The sequence below is a fragment of the Oryx dammah genome, unplaced genomic scaffold (genome assembly GCF_014754425.2).
Source record: "Oryx dammah isolate SB20612 unplaced genomic scaffold, SCBI_Odam_1.1 HiC_scaffold_21, whole genome shotgun sequence".
Taxonomy (NCBI): domain Eukaryota; kingdom Metazoa; phylum Chordata; class Mammalia; order Artiodactyla; family Bovidae; genus Oryx; species Oryx dammah.
The window spans coordinates 50298760-50317960 of record NW_024070205.1 but is presented as its reverse complement, the minus strand read 5'-3'; the positions used below and the strand labels follow the sequence as shown (position 1 = coordinate 50317960).

Genomic DNA, 19201 nt, shown 5'->3' with positions numbered 1-19201 from the left:
ATCACAAAAGAAAACAGATAAATTAACAGAATGTAAAAGCTCAACATACATAATTTATATTCCTATACAATTGCAACAATTAGAAAATATCTTTTTAAATAGTATCATTTTCAAAAAAATATAAATAAATAATACCATTTCCAAAAGCAAATTAAAAACACCAACTATCTCAGAGTAAACTCAGTAAAAGATATGCAAGGCCTCTACAGAGAAAACTCTAAAATAATAGTGAGATTAAGCAACTAAATAAATGAGATGGAGGGGTGCAGTGTTTAAGGACTGCAAAATTCAATTAAAATCATAAGCCAACAGTTAGAAATAATTTTCAACATTTCATGATAGCAATCAATGTGAATAATAGTCCCAAACAGAAAAAGAATGAAATAGAGGAAACGGAGACAAGGCAAGAAGGATGTATATACATAACTATATATACACACACAAATATATATTTTAGAGATAAGAAAACATTGCAACCATGAAACAAGATATAGAAAAAGGGACTATATTGCAGCTTGCCAGACCAGAGATGCCAGAGCAGAAAGAGCTGCAGAAACCAGAAATGATGCTGCTTAAGACAAATTCAACTGGGAATGATTTCTAGAGTCTGGACAACTCTGAGAGTTCAAAACTGCAGGGAAGCCAGTCAGGGAGAATTGCACAATTTTTTAGTCTCACCTCAAGGAGCTCAATCACACGATAACAGTAAGTAAAGGAAAAAAATCTCCTAGATCTTCCAGCATGAAGAGAGGCAAGGAAACCATTTTGAAACTTGCCGCAGCACTCAGTTCTTAACAAGGCCTGCCCTTAGGAGGAACTAATTAACCAGATGCGAATCTGCTGGAGTACGATCTGAGCCTAATTGACCTTTTGACTGGTAGAAGGGAGAACACCTAACACCAGTCAGCTGGAGCATCCTGTCTTACCTAAAGAGGGAGAAAAAAACTGAGAAATTCTTTAAGTTTATAGTCCAGAGGCATAGGCTCACTAAAAAGGAACATGAAAAAAAAAAGATCAAAGGGAGGTGCTGCTGCTGCTGCTGCTGTTGCTGCTGCTAAGTCGCTTCAGTCGTGTCCGACTCTGTGTGACCCTATAGACGGCAGCCCATCCCTGGGATTCTCCAGGCAAGAACACTGGAGTGGGCTGCCATTTCCTTCTCCAATGCATGAAAGTGAAAAGTGAAGTCGCTCAGTCTACTGAATACTAAAAGGGTGGTTGAAGAAATAAAACACCCAATTGAAGTATTACAGCAAAAGCCAACACAACCTCACTAGTAAAGAAATAATGAGAAATTAGCTAACCGGTCCACTAAGGGTATATCCAAATAAAAGTTTCAGAAAGAGAGAGCAAAAGAAACAGAAGAAAGGAAATTACCAAAGAAGTAATACGAGAAAATTTCCTAGAACTGAACAGCGTGTATTTCAAAACTGAAAGGGCCTAAAGAGGGCCCAGCACTAACAAACCACAAAAACCCCATGATAAATATTCATATCCCACGTGTTTATATTTTCAATTCAGTAAATCTTCATAAATTCACCATCTATTTTACTCAAAAATATCAACAAGGACAATTCTACGAATATATTCAAAATTTTTGTCCACTGCCAGGGAAAAAAAAAAAGTGTGCTTCTGTGTGGAAGTTTAGCCCTGTTTGGAACTAGCTCTAAATCACCTTAATGTTCACTGAGAATGGTCTTTGCCAAGGTAACTCACAACAGAAAGAACAGTGCTTGCATTTTCTTTTTTTATTACAGGTAACAGGTCGGGAAGGAGAGGCAATCCCAGTCTAATGAACTGAATTCATTACTACTATTACTACTGCAGAATTTACAGAATTGATTGGGGGAAGAAAACTTAAGACATTGTTGACATACTAACAAAGTTCGTAAATGATGAACCTATAGATATATTAATCTTTGTAACTGTAAGTGAAAGTCTCTCAGTCATGTCCAACTCTTTGGGACCCCATGGATTTCTCCAGGCTGGTATACTGGAGTGGGTAGCCTTTCCCTTCTTCAGGAGATCTTCCTAACCCAGGGATCAAATCCAGGTCTCCTGCATTGCAGGCAGATTCTTTACCAGCTGAGCCACAAGGGAAGCTCTTGTAACTACAAGATTATTTACTAATTATTTATCTGCCAGGTACAGAAAGAGACAAGTTTCCTAGTACCTTCAAATAATACGTGTTGCACTAACTATATATTTGTTACATAACGAAAACAGAAATAAATATGACAAACAGATCGGAGGTAAATCTCTGAAAATTGTTTTAAAGTATCAACAATATACAGACTAAAATAAGAAATTTTGCTGTTCACTTGTAATTTATTAAGCATCACTGGTAGGACCAGTTTTCTAAAACTGGGTAAGTAATGATCAAAATAAGTTTCTTCTTAATTTTTTTAAAGAAGGATTTGACAATTCAAGTATAAAAATATAATTCCATTCTGCTTTAAAATGAATTCCTTTTAAAAGTTTCAATGGAGAAATTCCTCCTAAAAAAATGAAAGTTTCAAGTAGTTTGAGTCAAGTTCTTTTCAAATAATGAACCAGCCTTGTATCCCTCAAACAAATCACACTTGCTCACAGTGTATAATTCACTTTATATATTGCCGAATTCTATTTACTAGTATTTTGCTAAGGATATTGGCATCTACATTCATGAGGCATATTGATCTTTAACTTTCTTTGTATGGTCCTTATCTGGTTGTTCCTTCAGAATCATACAGACTTCACAGAATGAGTGATGTTCCTTGGGTTCCATGGCCCCTAGCTGGTCCTCATTCTTTCTGCCTTTCAGAGTCTTCATATATTTGTTTTATACCTAACGTCCATGGTCTTTAACTGTATTTAATGGGAGAGATTAAAAGAAGCATGTCTATTCCATTTTGCCCCAGAAACAGACTATATGAATGATTTTTTAATTCAACAAAATCATATTTAATTTTCAATTACTCCTGTTTTATCCTCAATTTTGCCACTTCCTCCAGTCAATCAGTAAAGCTAAACCAGTTACTCTTTCTTTTCAAAATTCTTCCCCAATAGCCAACATCATAAAAAGTAAGTACAAAGTTTAATTCAATCTTTTAAAAGTTCTAACCCTGGAACACTAACCCACTACAATTATGAATTCTGAAAAACAACTAAGAACATAATTATTTCCTATTTTTTAATAATAAGACTTAATTGCTCCAACTGTCGGCAATGCCATCAGCCCCTCCTGGCTTTGTCTCAGCTACCGAAAGCCTACTAGTCCACATCCACGTCCTTCTGGAGGCAGCCCGTATCCAATGACTGACTAAGGCAAGTGCAAAGAGGTCAATGATTTGGTCTAAGGCAGGACAACTCTGACCGACCATTTCTGCTCCCCACTTCCCTGCTGGATCGACAGAGGCTGCTGGGACAGCCTGATGTCTCCCTGATAAATCATGTTTCACCTCCTTTCCCTTCGATCAAGGCCAGTTTCAAAAGCACTCCCTAATAAATAGACTGCATACTGAACTCAATCCGACCAGTGACAGTAAGGGGAAATGCAAAAGTAAATAGTGAAGTTATTGAATATAATAGGCACTGGCACATATGTCAGAGATATGACATGAAACTTTCCAGATACTTTTTTAAACAGGATTTTATTAACTCCCTGTAATTACCTCTGGGAGGCAGAGAGGGGCTGGATTTGGGTGGGGTATAGTCAATGAGTACTTTAGCTTTATCTGTAATGTGACATTACAAAGAATTTATCTGTATTTCACTTGTGCAGCTTTTTCAGTAGACAAAAAAAAAAAGACTGAAAGCAAAACATGCCCAAAATGTTATTAATCCTAAGTGACGGAATACAAGGGATTATTATTTTCTTTTCTGAATTGTGTTATATTTTCCATATTTCTAAAAGAAAGAAATACTGAAATATTTGCTTTCACTACTGGGCTTCCTTGGTGGCTCAGTGATGAAGAATCCACCTACCAATGCGGAAGATACAGGTTTGATCCCTGGATTCAGAAATGGCTACCTACTCCAGTATTCTTGGCTGGGAAATCGCATGGACAGAGGAGCCTGGCGGGCTACAGTCCATGGGGTCACAAAGAGTCAGATACAATGAGAAGCTGAGCACGCACGCACTTTCACTCCCATGGTATGTATCTATCATCATGGGAACCATTTTTGCTTTTCCCTATGTGTTTACTGTTTTTTAGGTTGCTACAAGTACTGATATATAAAGATTTCTAAGGGCTAATTTCTCATTATTCTCTTATGTATCTTACTAACCTCCTAGGGCTAATACTTACCTATTCAGCAGTATAATAATCCTTCTGCAAGTTAAAATATTTAAATACTTCCACACTAGTAAGTTCTGCATCCCTGAGGCCCCTGAATGCCCTACCTCATCCAGGAACCCACTATAACCCAGCACAACAGGAGACCTCTAGAACCCCTCCCCAGAATCTACATAGAATGTCAGTTTTGACCATACCATACCAGCTATTAGACATTTTTGACATCACTCCAGTCAGTCTTTCCCTCAAATTTAGTACCAAGATACAAATGCTGACAATTCTTACAACAGAAGATTTTACTCTCATTCTTAATATAGAACACAGTGTTGCAGCAGCAGCAGCAGCAACATAAATTTAACTGCATAGTCAGTTAGTAATATTTATCAGCAATAAATAGAATTCTTATAGGCCATATTCAAAATTCCTGCTGGCTTTTGCTTAGAGCAGAATAGAGATAAATACAAAATAATATAAACAAGTTACGTCAAATTGGATATCAATCACTACAAAATTTCTTCCTATAAAAGAAACTGGTTGCCATACATCCTTTTAACATAAGGGTCAAACCCGACATTACAAGAGTTTCCATTTGGTTTTCAGACAACATTAAAATATCATGACTAATGTAACATTTATAATAACTATATCACAACTATGAATTCCTAAATTTGTTTCAGGCCTGAAAAACTGATGCCATCATAGATAAAAGGTTACTAAATGATACTTATAGATCTATTGGCTCTCTATAATTTTTATTTTTCTCTAAAAATATTTCTAAGATATTTAAATATTCTAATAATTAGAATCTTACCTCAGCTCTTTTCAGCATTTCCCATTTATTCAATATTTTCATGGCAAATACTTTATCTGCATTTTTTAGTTTCACTACAGCAACCTAGAAAAGGAAATACAACTTTTAAAATATGACAAATAATACTTTTTTCAGTCATCCATTTTCCTTTTTCCTCTCTGTAAAAAAAATAAATACCAAAATTATCAAGATTTCCATGCAGTTCAAATTCTAAGATCCTAAATCAAATAATACTGTCAGTTGAAAAAGTTACATTAGTGAACATGAGCCAAACAACTTTGTTTTTTGAACATGGTATCAGTTGGTGCTTATATATTATATTCTCCTTTTCGAGTTTTCTTCCCTGGAATTTAAACTCAGTATCTACTATCTAAAAAACTGACCAAAATGTACCATATGAAATAACTAAAGCTTAGTAAACACTGCGGGCTTCCCAGATGGCTCAGTGGTAAAGAATCCGCCTGCCAAGCAGGAGACATGGGTTCAATCCCTGGGTTGGGAAGATCCCCTGAAGAAAGAAATGACAACCCACTCCAGTATTCTTGCCTGGGAAATCCCATAGCTAGAGGAGCATGGCGGGTTACAGTCTATGGGGTCACAAAGAATCGGACACCACTTAGCAACTAAACAACATTAAATACTGCATGCCAAATTCCAACACAATGTTACAGGTAAAGCCAGCTGCCAAAACAAATACATTTCATGGGATCAAACAGTATGACATAAACTGAAAATGATATTATTTTTCATGCCATAGTCTTGCACACTAAACCAAACCCCCCCACAACACACACAACCCCTAAAGATCAATTAAGGTATCTCTACAAATCGTACACTTCACACATTCCTTCCCAACAAAAAAAGAACAGACACTTCTGTATTTCGTATTTTAGTTGTGGACCCAAAAACTGTCAAATATAAATCCCCCCCTTTTTTTTCCACTCTCAACAAAGTGATGACATTTCTGTTTCTACTTCTCTCCCTCAGTTTGATTAGATAATGTGAAAGGGCCTTTGCAGCTCTCTGAGCACGCTACACAGCAGACGATGAACTATAGAAGAGAAGACAAACACTGTTTTCAGCTGTTGGAGGCTGGAAAGGGAAAACAAATACTACTCTAATATGAAGAAACAGAAAACAAACTATGTACAGCATATCTTCAAACAGTTTAAAGGGATATTTCCAAGAATAGAGAATTTTTTAAATTTGAGGTTTCAACTCAAGTGCCAAACTTTTTAAAACCCTAATAGTAAATGTACATATGAGGGTCATTTAATAAATTCATTTCTGGATCAGAGTACAATAACAGTAATATGACCATGTATATGGAAATCAGTATATAATACTATAATGTTATCTGAACTAGAATATATAGCTTGGTAAATGTCATAAACAATGGATATGAGTTTGAGTAAACTCACGGAGTTGGTGATGGACAGGGAGGCCTGGCATGCTGCAGTCCATGGGGTGGCAAAGAGTCGGACATGACTGAGCGACTGAACTGAACTGAACTGAAATGTCATAAATGGTTATACTAATGACTGTGATTACAGTTTTTCATCAATTATTAATAAAATGGTGGGAAGGAAGAAAAACTATCTCAATTTCAAGTGCAATCACTTTAGTCTTTAGTCATATCTGGTCATATCTGCAGAATGATGAATCAGCTATGGATCCAGCATTTCTGCATCAGTTATGGATCTCTTAATGGGCTCATGTTTAAAGAAAAGGGGCTGTACAAGATATAGAAACAACCTAAATGCCCATTGACAAATGAATGGTTAAAGAAATAGAATATTATTCAGCCATTAAAAAGAAGGAAATCTGTCTTTTATGACAACATGGATAAACCTGGAGGGCATTATACTAAGTGCAATAAGCCAGAAACAGAAACACAAAAACTGTATGATCTTACTTATATGGAAAAATATAAAAAGGTAAACTCATATAAACAGAGAAATCTATTTCTAGAATTCTAATTCTAGAATGGTGGTGCCAGTGGCTGGGGGTTGAGGGAAATGGGGAGATGATGGTCAAAGGGTGTGAGTTTTTCAGTTATATGATAAGTTCTGGAGATCTAATGTACAGTATGTTGACGATAGTTAACAGTATCATATTATATTCTTGGAAATTGCCAAGAAAGTAGATCTTAAATGTTGTGATCACCAAAAAGGAGGAGGGGAGTACTGTAATAGAGAGCACAGAAAAACTTAAAACATTTTTTTCACTAAGATCTCTGATAGACTGAAAACACAAGTTACACTACTGTGTAGACTCAAATCATATACTGCACAAATGGATGGAAGGATAGGAGCACAGAGCTAGACATGCCTACACTGAGGACAGGGAAGAGATAAGGAAGGCTATCACTTAAGCCTTCTCTTCTGATTTAGAGAAGAATTGCTGAAAGACTCCAACACTTAGATTTGCCCTCTTCAGGTCATATGGAGTGATAAGAACTCCTCCCAGCACTGTATGATTCACCAATTTTCTATGCATATGAAGTACCTGAGGATACCCAATAGTGTAGTAGTAATCCACCAACACATATTGAGTGTGTACTAAATGCCAAGTACTCTTCTAAGAGTTTTATGCAGGTCCACAATCCTTTACCTGCAACTCTGCAAGATAAAGGGTTTACACAATTCATTTGGCAACATACACTGACAGTTTGAGGGGAGTTGTTTTTTTTTTTTTAATCTCACTTAGTATAAAAATAAATGTGCTTCATTGCAGAAACACCTCATAAGCATTTGCTTATGAGGTTCTGCTCAAAACCCCATTAAGAGTGCAATACAGAGTATATGTACTAAATTATCTTTCTAAAATCCAAAAACTACTGGAATCAAAACCAACTCTGGATTATAGAGATGTGCAGTAGAAAAAAGCGAGCATTTATTGAACACTCAAACACTGAGCTAGCACTTACTGTTCAGGGTAGTGGTGATAACACAGTCTGTGCAGCCAGATTCGGGTTATACAAAAGTATAAAGTGCATACAACAGGATCTGGCACTTGGTAAGTGTTCAATGGGGCTTCCTTGGTACCTCAGCTGGTAAAGAATCTGCCTGTAAAGCAGGAGACCCCAGTTCGATTCCTGGATTGGGAAGATCCTCTGCAGAAGGGATAGGCTACCCTCTCCAGTACTCCTGGGCTTCCCTGGTTGCTCAGACAGTAAAGAATCCATCTGTAATGCAGGAGACCTGGGTTTGATCCCTGGGTTGGGAAGATCCCCTGGAGGAGAACACAGCAACCCACTCCAGTATTCTTGCCTGGAGAATCCCCATGGACAGAGGAGCCTGGCGGGCTACAGTCCATTGGGGTCGCAAAGAGTCAGACACGACTGAGCAACTAAGCACACAGCACAAGTGCTCAATAACCACTAGCTATTATCACATGCCAGGTACTGCACTAAGTACCTTAGAGCCCAGTCCCTTAACTGTTGCTTGCTCTATCACTATGATGTGGTAGACCTTATACATCCTAATTTCTTCAATTTCTTTAACTAGGAATTAAGCAGCTTTGGTCTCTTCAACACTCAACTTTATAAATTTTTATCCATGACACATACATATATATAGAAATATAGTTAGAAATATCCTCAAAGGAACATTCATACAGATAAAAACTAAGCTACAATATTTATGTGTAATTTCCAATAGTGCAATATTGAAAATAAATACATTTTGAAAGGTAAAACTGACTGAATATATCACAAATATTAGAAAATGTTTTAAATTATTGAATATGTTGTTAAAGATTACTAATTAATAGAAGAAAGTTCACAATATACTGTTTAAAAGAATTTTATTAAACTTTATAAACTAAAATAAAATTTTCTATATATACACATAAAATATATACCTATACATTTCTATATGTATTCTGAGAAAGACAAGCATCAGACCCTTAAAAATCAGTTATTTCTAGGGGATATGATTTCTATCCTCCTTTCTATATTTTCTATACAGGACATACAAAATTTGAAACATGGAGGGGCTAGTATAGAATACCATAATTCATCCTGAACACGAAATGACCACTAATTGTTGAGATATTATAGTGTGGCTGATAAGGGCCAAAATGAGACCCACACTTCACATCTATGTGTTAATCAGGAATGTCAAGCTGCTGCAGGGTGAAAAACATTCTCAGCACTGTCTTACAACAGTTTCATGAGCTGCCTAAAATCTTCTCTGGAATGAAGTGGGATGTGTTGAAATTAAATAGGTCAGTTCACACAGAAAACAAAATTATGGTTCCCAAAGGGGAAATAGGGTGAGAGAGGGACAAATTAGGAGTTTGGATTAGCAGATACAAAGTACTTCATATAAAATAGATAAACAACAAAGTCCTGTTGTTTGCACAGGGAACTATATTTAATATCAATCATAAACCATAATGGAAAAGAATATTTTTAAAAATGTGTGTGTGCATCACTTTGCTGTACACCAGAAACCAACACAACATTGTAAATCAACTACATTTCAATTTTTTAAAAGTCAATTCAGAAACAATTCTTAAATTACCAAATTGATGACATAATGAGACAAGAATAATGAAGTTGATGAAGCGATAAAATTGATCATGCTTTTCTCCTTCAACACTACAGCTCATTTTCATGTTCATTTCTATAAACTTGAAGAAGAAGGGATTGTCCTAAAACTCTAGGTTCTAGACTTTTAAGAACCATAGCTAACTGATATACAAAAGGGCAGTATGTTAAAATGTCATTTCTCATCTAATTTGATCGAAATGTAAAGTACATTTAGTATGAACTGGAAAATTATGAATATAATGCAGAACAAAGATGTATTTTTAAAAGCACCAAATACAGAGATGTCTTATTAAAAGCACTATGATACCAGAAAAACAGCAAACGCTACAGAAAAATCAGTAGGTGACAAGTATAAATGAATGAGTTCTGAATTATCACTTATAGATACAGCATATAACTAAGAATGATCATACTATACGAAACGTAATTTCAATAATCAAGAAGCAGTTGCCATGCAGTTCCACAGATCTAGTCTACATTCAATATATCTAAAATTCACCATACCTCCTCTGGTCCATCCCATTCTTATCCACCAGTCTTGCGTGGACTGTCCTCTATTACTTCTTACTTCTACTCTCTCTTACTGTCCTCTCTTATTTCTACTCTTATCCTCCAAAATCTATTCTCAAAACAGCAGCCACAGTGGTTCTATTTAAACTAGCTCTCATATCGTAACACTCTGCTCCAAAACTTTAAGTTTCCTCTCTCCATGTAAAATTCAAAGTTCTAACTACAACTTGTAAGTATTATGGGTTCCAACACACCCTGGTCTTCCAGTCTCCCAGACCTCATACTACTCTCCTCCTAGCTCACTCTGCTCAAAACATACTGATCACCTTGTTCAACGTCAACTTGGTGTTTGTGCACTTAAGTCTCAAATGGTCTTCCCCCTCTCCACACTCCACCATAGTTAGATGGTTTGCTCTCTCACTCCCTCACTAAAATGTCATTCTGCCCTTCACACTTTCTATCCCATTTCTTTGCTTCTTTTTTCCCTTAGCTCTTATTATTTAACAAATTATATATTCTATTTCGGAGAAGGCAATGGCACCCCACTTCAGTACTCTTGCCTGGAAAATTCCATAGACGGAGGAGCCTGATAGGCTGCAGTCCGTGGGATCTCTAAGAGTCGGCATGACTGAGCGACTTCACTTTCACTTTTCACTTTCATGCACTGGAGAAGGAAATGGCAACCCACTGCAGTGTTCTTGCCTGGAGAATCCCAGGGATGGCGGAGCCTGGTAGGCTGCCGTCTATGAGGTCGCACAGAGTCGGACATAACTGAAGCGACTTAGCAGCAACAGCAGATTCTATTTACCTATTTTGCTTATTGTGTGCCTCACTCACTAGAACATAACCTCTAAGAGGGCAGAAATTATTTTTTTCTCATTTGTTCACTAGTATGTGCCAGTGCTTGGGAATCAGTAGGTACACAATAAATATTTACTGAATAAATAACAAGTGATTTGTAGTCTATATGAGCATACTTGGACTATTGAAAACCATCTGTATGCTCAAGCTTCAAGTACACTACTAAACTGAGACTGAAACTAAAATAAAGACAAGGCATTATGACAAAAGAGATACAATTCTCCATCTTAAGGTTTATTAAGTGTGTACCAGATTATTCCAGCTCATGCTGCTCTCTTAATCATATGCATGGCTTTTAAACTCTCAACTTTGCAACTTAGCTTTCACTATCTTTTTTGCCTGTGGTTACTGTTCACTCTTACTGTTTCATGTCATTATCTCCTTCTTTCTCTACTGTATAATGTCTACCATCATTCATTATTAATAATAATAAAATATTAAAAACAACTCAATTATAGAAAGCTTACTCTGTGCCTGGCACTGGGCTAGGCACAATCCATATACTGCCATAATCAATTCTCACACCACGCTAAAGTAGTTTCTTCAGTCCTCACTATGTGATTACAAAGCTGGTGTTATTTACTGCTATGAGTACTAGACAGTTCTGTAGGTCTTTATAGAGGTCGTCCCATTTGTCTCGCCTGTAGTCTTGCTTCCTGCTGCCATGTTAATGGTGATTGTGGTTAATATGTATGGAAATAACTGTATTTGTTTTTTATAAACTGTTCTGATAGTGATCAGCTCGTATTCAAAATATTTAATTAAAAAATTAAGACACTTTAACAAACCAAAAACACTACAAAGAGTTAACTAAACTGGCTAGAGGTATCCCCTCTATGGAGATGCAATTTATATATCTACTAGTGATAGTCAAAATATTTAGAAATTGGTATAGCCTGGGCATTGACCACTTAGAGCAGACATTAGCTATAAAAATACAGTATGCCCATGCCAGAGTACTCCTATGGACTGAAGACTAGCCCTGTATTTACAGAGGCTTTCAAAGGTGAATCATGCAACATAACTTCAAACTTCTTTTACTCCCCATAGAGCCAGGGAACAGAGTTTTTAAGGAAGAATGAATGGCTAAAAATAATTCTCCTTTCAAACTCTAGGACTAGGTTATGCAGACACATAAGGGCCTACTTATGGTAATTAGAGGAAGCAAGCTAATTAAAAGCTTTTGACACCTGAAGCAGGGGTAGCAGGCCAAAGCAGCAAGCTTTCACAACAAGCTCTGAAGCCCAGAAGCCTTGAAGCTGCCGGAGCAAGGCTGGAGCAGGCAGAAGCGGTGAGCCACCAGGAAACTGTGGACAGGCAACACCCAGGGCGTAAGTTAAAGGTTTTCCTGAAAGCAAAAAGGAAAACCCAGCGTTAAGTTAAGCAGTCACTGACAACAACTGAGTCGTAGAGAGAAGGTTCTTAACTCGTAGAGCTGTTGATTTTCAACTGTATCTTGCTCCTTTATTATTTCCCATAATTTATGCATTTCTTGTAGGAGTTATATAAATTATGCTTTTATTTTCATAGTTATATTTTTTTAAGAAAAAGCATAACTGAGAGAGGTGCTGTTCCTATCAGACATCTGTGCCAGAGATGAACCTATCCATTGGGTCTATATAATATCTACTGACAAATTCCTGATAGAAGACAAAATACTTGAGAGGAAAAAAATGATCTCTTTAGGGCAGTCTTTGAATTTTGAAATCTATTAGTTGATAAATGCCACAAGGGTATGTAAGGCCATCAAAGATACTTTAATCAGGAATGAATAGCTAAGCAGCAAGAGCTCATAAACCAGTCAATACTACTTTTCTATACAAAATTCACTGTGTCTTAAAAGAGAGTAAATTATCTACAACCTATTGGTTGCTTTTATTTTATATACTTTAATTGATATATATAGAGAGAGGAAGAATAAACAGAGAGAGAGGGAGGAAGGGAGAGACAGAGAAAGGTACCTTTTCATACAAAATCTCAAATATTATCAGTCATGCATTAAATACTCTAAATTGACTCCAGATTACACTGGCCTATGACCCAGTAAGACTTTTTCCTAGTCCACTAACAGCCAGACTACTGTCTGCTACAGCCCACTCCCCAGGCCCTGCATCCATTCTTCCAAACATTAGGACTATAGAGCAAATATCATTGTCCTTACCTATATGCCTCACTTAATCCTCAGGAGTAACTTTAAACAATTCTTCAGTACCCTGTCCTTTCCTTCAGTCCTTTTTATGGAAAAAATATAAAACAACACATATGCAGTTATTTAAATATTTATGTTATTGCTTTATTTGTTCCTTAGTTGCATCTCAACTGCGTCCTAAATCTATTTGCAGCCCCACCATTAACACTGTGTCCTTTACCAAGCTTCTAAAATAACCTACGTCACCCTGCCATCATCATCTATCCTAACCCTGAACTATCCAAACCCCACCCTGCAACTAATAACCTAATATTCTACTTCATAGAAAATAGATCCTTCACGTTTCCTCATATCACCTTTAAATATTTCTATATTTCTACTTCTCCTTATTTCTTTTACTTTTGAGACCAAGGAAGAAGTGTCCCCATCACCTGCAAGGATAACAGTATCATCTGAAATCTTAATGCCAGACTCTCCTTTCTTTCCTTCTTTCCCTTGTTTCATTAAAGATTTGTTTCTAAACTTCAAGCTTTCCTTCTCATGGCACCTGAACACCAACTGATCAACATTTCCATGACCATCTCCTATCCAAAACGAAATATAAAACAAAAACTTTATTGCTATTCTATCTTCCTCTCAAGAAAGTGATATCACATCCCTTTCCACATCCCTTTCCATAAAGCACATTTCTAAAGAATATTATATGCCTGCTTTCTCCACTCATTCATCATCAGTTTCTCAGCCTCTTATAATCACCTATTTCAATCTACTTGCTATTTCCCTCTATTGGACTGAAATTACTCTCTCAAAGATTAATAATGTCCTTCCAAATTCCAAATAAAATATATTGTCCTCAACTCTCATCTGTTTCAACCTCTCTTCATTACTGGACATCGCGGATGATCAATATATTTTCCTACTTATTCTTTTTTTCATATCCTATTAAATGATTTTCTCCAAGGATCCCTACTCCACCTTTTTTAATATCTCCTCTCTTCCCTGACCTATATATGATCCTATTAATATCTATATGCTGATGACTCATAAATTCTTATCTCCTAATAGGTAGACCCATACTTCTAGTTGCCTACTAGTCATCTCTCTGAAATGTTCAGCATATATCTCAAATTTAACAAGTCAAAAACCTGCACATTAAGCCCATTTACTCAGAGACTGCATACCTCAATCATCCATGATTTCTAACTTTAATTTATCAGTGACATATAAAGTGATTCCTTTAACATTCTGTCTATCCTATCCATCCTTCTTGCCCACTTCCACTGGCCAAGTTCAAGCCCTCATTTCATCTGAAAAAATGATAATAGGTTCCTTTTTGACCACCTTACTCTACGTCAAACATTATGCTAACTGCTGAGAGTACAAAGATAAATAAAAGAGCCCTTGCTCTCAAAAATCTCCAGTATGGGGAAACAACACTAAACAGATAATTACAGTACAACATGAAAAGAAAGGTAAAAACAAGGTCCTATAAAAAGCAAAGAAAAGAGATTCCTAACCCAAAATGGGGGAGAAGGGGGGGATCTATGGAATTTGTGAATATATATGTTAAAGTTTCTTGAAAGAGGTGACTGACATATGAGTCTTACACAGCAAACCCCAGAACAGGGGAACCAAGAGGATCTGATTAAAGAGGGGGAATATTTTGGGAAATGGGGACAGCATGAGCAAGGCACAGAAGCAAGTGATGTCTGTGAGGGGGAAAGGGGTGAAGATCATCAGGGATAACAAGCAGTTGTCTTTCTCAGGAAAGGGTTTCTTCCTAGCAGGGAATAGCTAGAAATGAAACTGAAGGGCCCACGTAATGCAGGAGCTTGTATGTCATCTTAATCAACTACAACCTTAAAACGAAGATAATAGAGAACAACTCTTCATAGTTGGTTACATCACTTTAATAGCTCTGTGGAGTCTGGGTCTGAGGCAAGGAAAAACATGAGTTTATAGCAGTAGCTGAAGTGAAAGATTTGAGAACCTAACTAAGGAAGAGAGGAAGAAATTCAAGAAATACTTAGAATTTTGAAAAATCAATGATTAAATATAATGTGGCTGTTGGGAGTGAGATATCTAGGATCTCCCTCCCTTCTGGTCTCTTCTCTACCAAATCCTTCATCAACACTATCGGTATTATCTTTCCTATCATTCTGATTATATCACTACTCTGCTTATTAACATTTGATAGGAGTTCCATTCCTATGAAATAACGTTCCTTACCATAGCATACCAAATCATTCACTGCACTGCCCAAGAGAACTTTCAATCCTCATCTTTCACCACCACCACCAAAAACCCTTATATTCCAGGCACAAGATCACTAACTGCTCCCTGAATAAAAGCAATGCAATTAAAAGAAAAAAAATTCTTTTGATTCTTTTAGAATTATTATAGAAAATTTATAAAATTAAAGTGTAAAAAAGAGCCACAGACAGCATTATTTCATAGACAAAACCACGAAATCATGTAAGTTGTCTATATCCTTTCAACCAGCAAAGTCCTCTTCTAGAAGTTTATTCTAAAGTAATTATTTAAGAAATCAGCTGAAATACAGCAAAAGCATTTTGTTCAAAAATGCTTTGGAGAGCATCATCTCTAATATAGAAAAAAATGGAACTTCAATAATTCATTTTTTTATGTTCTGAGTACCTACTATGGACTATTAGGTACTGAGGAGTCACAGTGAACTGACAGGGAATAAAATCCTTATACTCATACAGCATACATTCTAGCTTAACATTACTGTGTGGAACCATTAGAACCATCAGGTTTAAAAGAAAATGTTTCAGCACATGGGGAAAAAACTTAAAATATTTGGTAAGAAGAGCCAGTTTGACATGAATGTTTACAAAACTACCCAATTTTATTACCTATGAGCAGAAATACAATTGGGGGAAAAAATGTCAGAAAATTAGAGAAGTAGATTTCAATGCTGTGTACCTTTTCCTCTTGTAGATTAGATGGTGATCCTAGTCACGGGCATGGAACATGTTTAGATTACAGTGTATGATTAGTAAGTATTTTTTTTATCAGTCAAAACAGACAAGGATGAAAGAAAAAAAAAAAAACTTCACTTTTCTGTTTTTAAGTTCCAATAAGGAAAATGATTATATTTAAAAGCACTGTGCTAAGTACTGAGTATAAGGAATAAAGAAATTCAGTCCTTGCCTTCACTTAGAGTTTGTTGGTGAAGACAAATATTAAACACAGAAATAAGGAAACTTAAAAGTACAAGTGCTAGGAAGGATTTATACAATGTTCTCACCTTCCCCAATAAAAAGATAAAAGTGTCTTACATCTGCACTCCCATTTTTCTGAACTCATTAATCCACTGATTTCATTTTCCCATTCATTTCTTTCATTGATTGCATTCTGCCATCAATTCTTTCTCTGATTTCAAAATATGTAATGATTTTAAAGAAGCCATAGTAATAACAAAATATATTTTGTTAGGCAGGATGATCTCCACTTCTTCTGGAAACACAATATCCATTAATATTGGCCACAAATATAATGCAAGAGTCATTTTAAACTATCAGCAGGAACAGTATTGAAAGAGGTGAGCCTGGGCAAATTTACTCTGCTCTATTTCTAGCTTCTATAAAACTTTTCCTGCTGCCGTTTTCTTCCTAGAGATCAAGTTTGGAGTGAATAAAAACAGTCTATCTTTAAAACAAGAAAGCTTCTACCCTCTCTGGGTCAAGAGACAAGTGTTGAAAAACCATAGTAATTCTCCTTCACTTCTGTCCACAATTAACAAATGGATTAAGCCTCAAAGCAATCAGCCCAGAAGCCCGTATCTCAACATGACTCTGAGTTTTTAAGGCTGACTGGAAACTTCAATGCAGCTAGCTGGATATGCGTATTTTGAGTCTATTTTGCAATCCAAAGTGGGGAACAAAGGTTTACATTTGGGGGAAGGTAGTTAAGTCTCCAAGCTGGCTCCAAGTTCATGTCTTAATCTTTTTTTAACAGGGGATACTGATAACTCTGAACCTGATATGGCTCCAACATATTGATTAAAATCCAATGAGGCAAAGAGAAGAGAGTGGAACCTCATCTCCTTACACGGATACAGCATCTTAAATCGCTCAGTCGTGTCCAACTCTTTGAGACCCCATGGACTGTAGCCCACCAGGCTCCTCCGTCCATGGGATTCTCTAGGCAAGAATACTGGAGTGGGTTGCCGTTTCCTTCTCCAGGGGATCTTCCCAACCTAGGGATCGAACCCAGGTCTCCCGTATTAGAGGCAGACGCTTTAACCTCTGAGCCACCAGGGAAGCCCCATACAGTATCTTATAGTCCAGAAATAAAAAATATAAAAAACAACCAGGATTCTAGAGTACAGGGACTACAGACATTCGTGAAGATATGTAGAGGCAGAACATGGAAGACTGGGATTCTCCAAGGATGGAAACACTGAAGTAATATAAGGAACCTCAGTCTGTGCAGACCAGTCAAGAAATATTTAATTACGGAAGAACGAGAGCCAGGCATACTGACTTTTATTAATGATAACATTTTTTGTTAGTATTTAAAGTATTCTGAGATGGTAAATGATATTTACTTCTCTCTCACCCTCAATCTCATGAAATTATAGAAACCGTAAGTTGTTTAAAGGAATAAAATTACAACATCGGAAAATAAGAACATCAACTAATCAGATATTTTAAAGAACCCCTAGAATCTAGGATGGATAAAATGAGATTAGATAGAGACAACAATGGTGAAACCACAGCCCAAACTACATTAAGGAAGAAAATTGAGGCACAGGTTAAGAGCAATGACATAGGGAGTTAAAGCTCGAAATCAATAAACTCAAAGACTAAAGAGAACTCACAAAGAAACTGTCAGTCTTCATTCCAAATTTTATCATTTTTGGTACAAGTCAGAATTGTACGCTTTAACATGAATAAAATAGTGAATGAACAGGAAACTACCAAAACCCACAAAGTACTTTGGTAAGGCAGCTGGTAAAAGAAGCTTTCCTGAGAAATCTGTATGTAGGTCAAGAAGCAACAGTTAGAACTGGACATGGAACAACAGACTGGTTCCAAATCGGGAAAGGAGTATGTCAAGGCTGTATAACATCACCCTGCTTATTTAACTTATATGCAGATTACATCGTGAGAAATGCTGGGCTGGATGAAGCACAAGCTGGAATCAAGATTGCCGGGAGAAATATCCATAACCTCAAATATGTCGGTGATACCACCCTTATGGTAGAAAGCAAAGAAGAACTAAAGAGCCTCTTGAAAATGAAAGAAGAGAGTGAAAAAGTTGGCTTAAAACTCAACATTCAGAAAAACTAAGATCATGGCATCTGGTCCCATCACTTCATGGCAAATAGATGGGGAAATAATGCAAACAGTGGCAGACTTTATTTTTCTGGGCTCCAAAATCACTGCAGATGGTGACTGTAGCCATGAAATTAAAAGACGCTTGCTCCTTGGAAGAAAAGCTATGACCAACCTATTAACAGGCCGAGACATTACTTTGCCAACAAAGGTCCGTCTAGTCAAAGATACGGATTTTCCAGTAGTCATGTATGGTTGTGAGAACTGGACTATAAAGAAAGCTGAACACTGAAGAAGTGATGCTTTTGAACTGTGGTGTTGGAGAAGACTCTTGAGAGTCCCTTGGACTGCAAAGAGCTCAAACCCGTCAATCCCAACAGAAATCAGTCCTGAATATTCATTGAAAGGACTGATGCTGAAGTTGAAACTCCAATATTTTGGCCACCTGATGCAAAGAATGGACTCATTGGAAAAGACCCTGATGCTGGGCAAGATTGAAGGTGGGAGGAGAAGGGGACAACAGAGGATGAGATGGTTGGATGGCATCACCAACTTGATGGACATGAGTTTGAGCAAGCTCCAGGAGTTGATGATGGACAGGGAAGCCTGGTGTACTGCTGTCCATGGGGTTGCAAAGAGTCGGACACAACTGACTGACTGAATTGAATTGAAAAGAAGTAATATTAAAGAACTAATATACATTTTTAAAATGATATTCATATTTTTCAAGAA

The 19201-nt window shown here is 36.7% G+C and overlaps 1 protein-coding gene across 14 annotated transcripts in view; it reads right to left on the bottom strand.

Moving 5' to 3' along the window:
• Window positions 1-19201, bottom strand: part of CDC42BPA (CDC42 binding protein kinase alpha) — a 299246-nt gene that overhangs the window by 196862 nt on the left and 83183 nt on the right. For all 14 annotated transcript variants that reach the window (XM_040263625.1, XM_040263632.1, XM_040263627.1 and 11 more), the window contains exon 3: window positions 5086-5169. In XM_040263625.1, the coding sequence (XP_040119559.1) occupies window positions 5086-5169 (84 nt within the window). The remainder of the gene's footprint in view (window positions 1-5085; window positions 5170-19201) is intronic.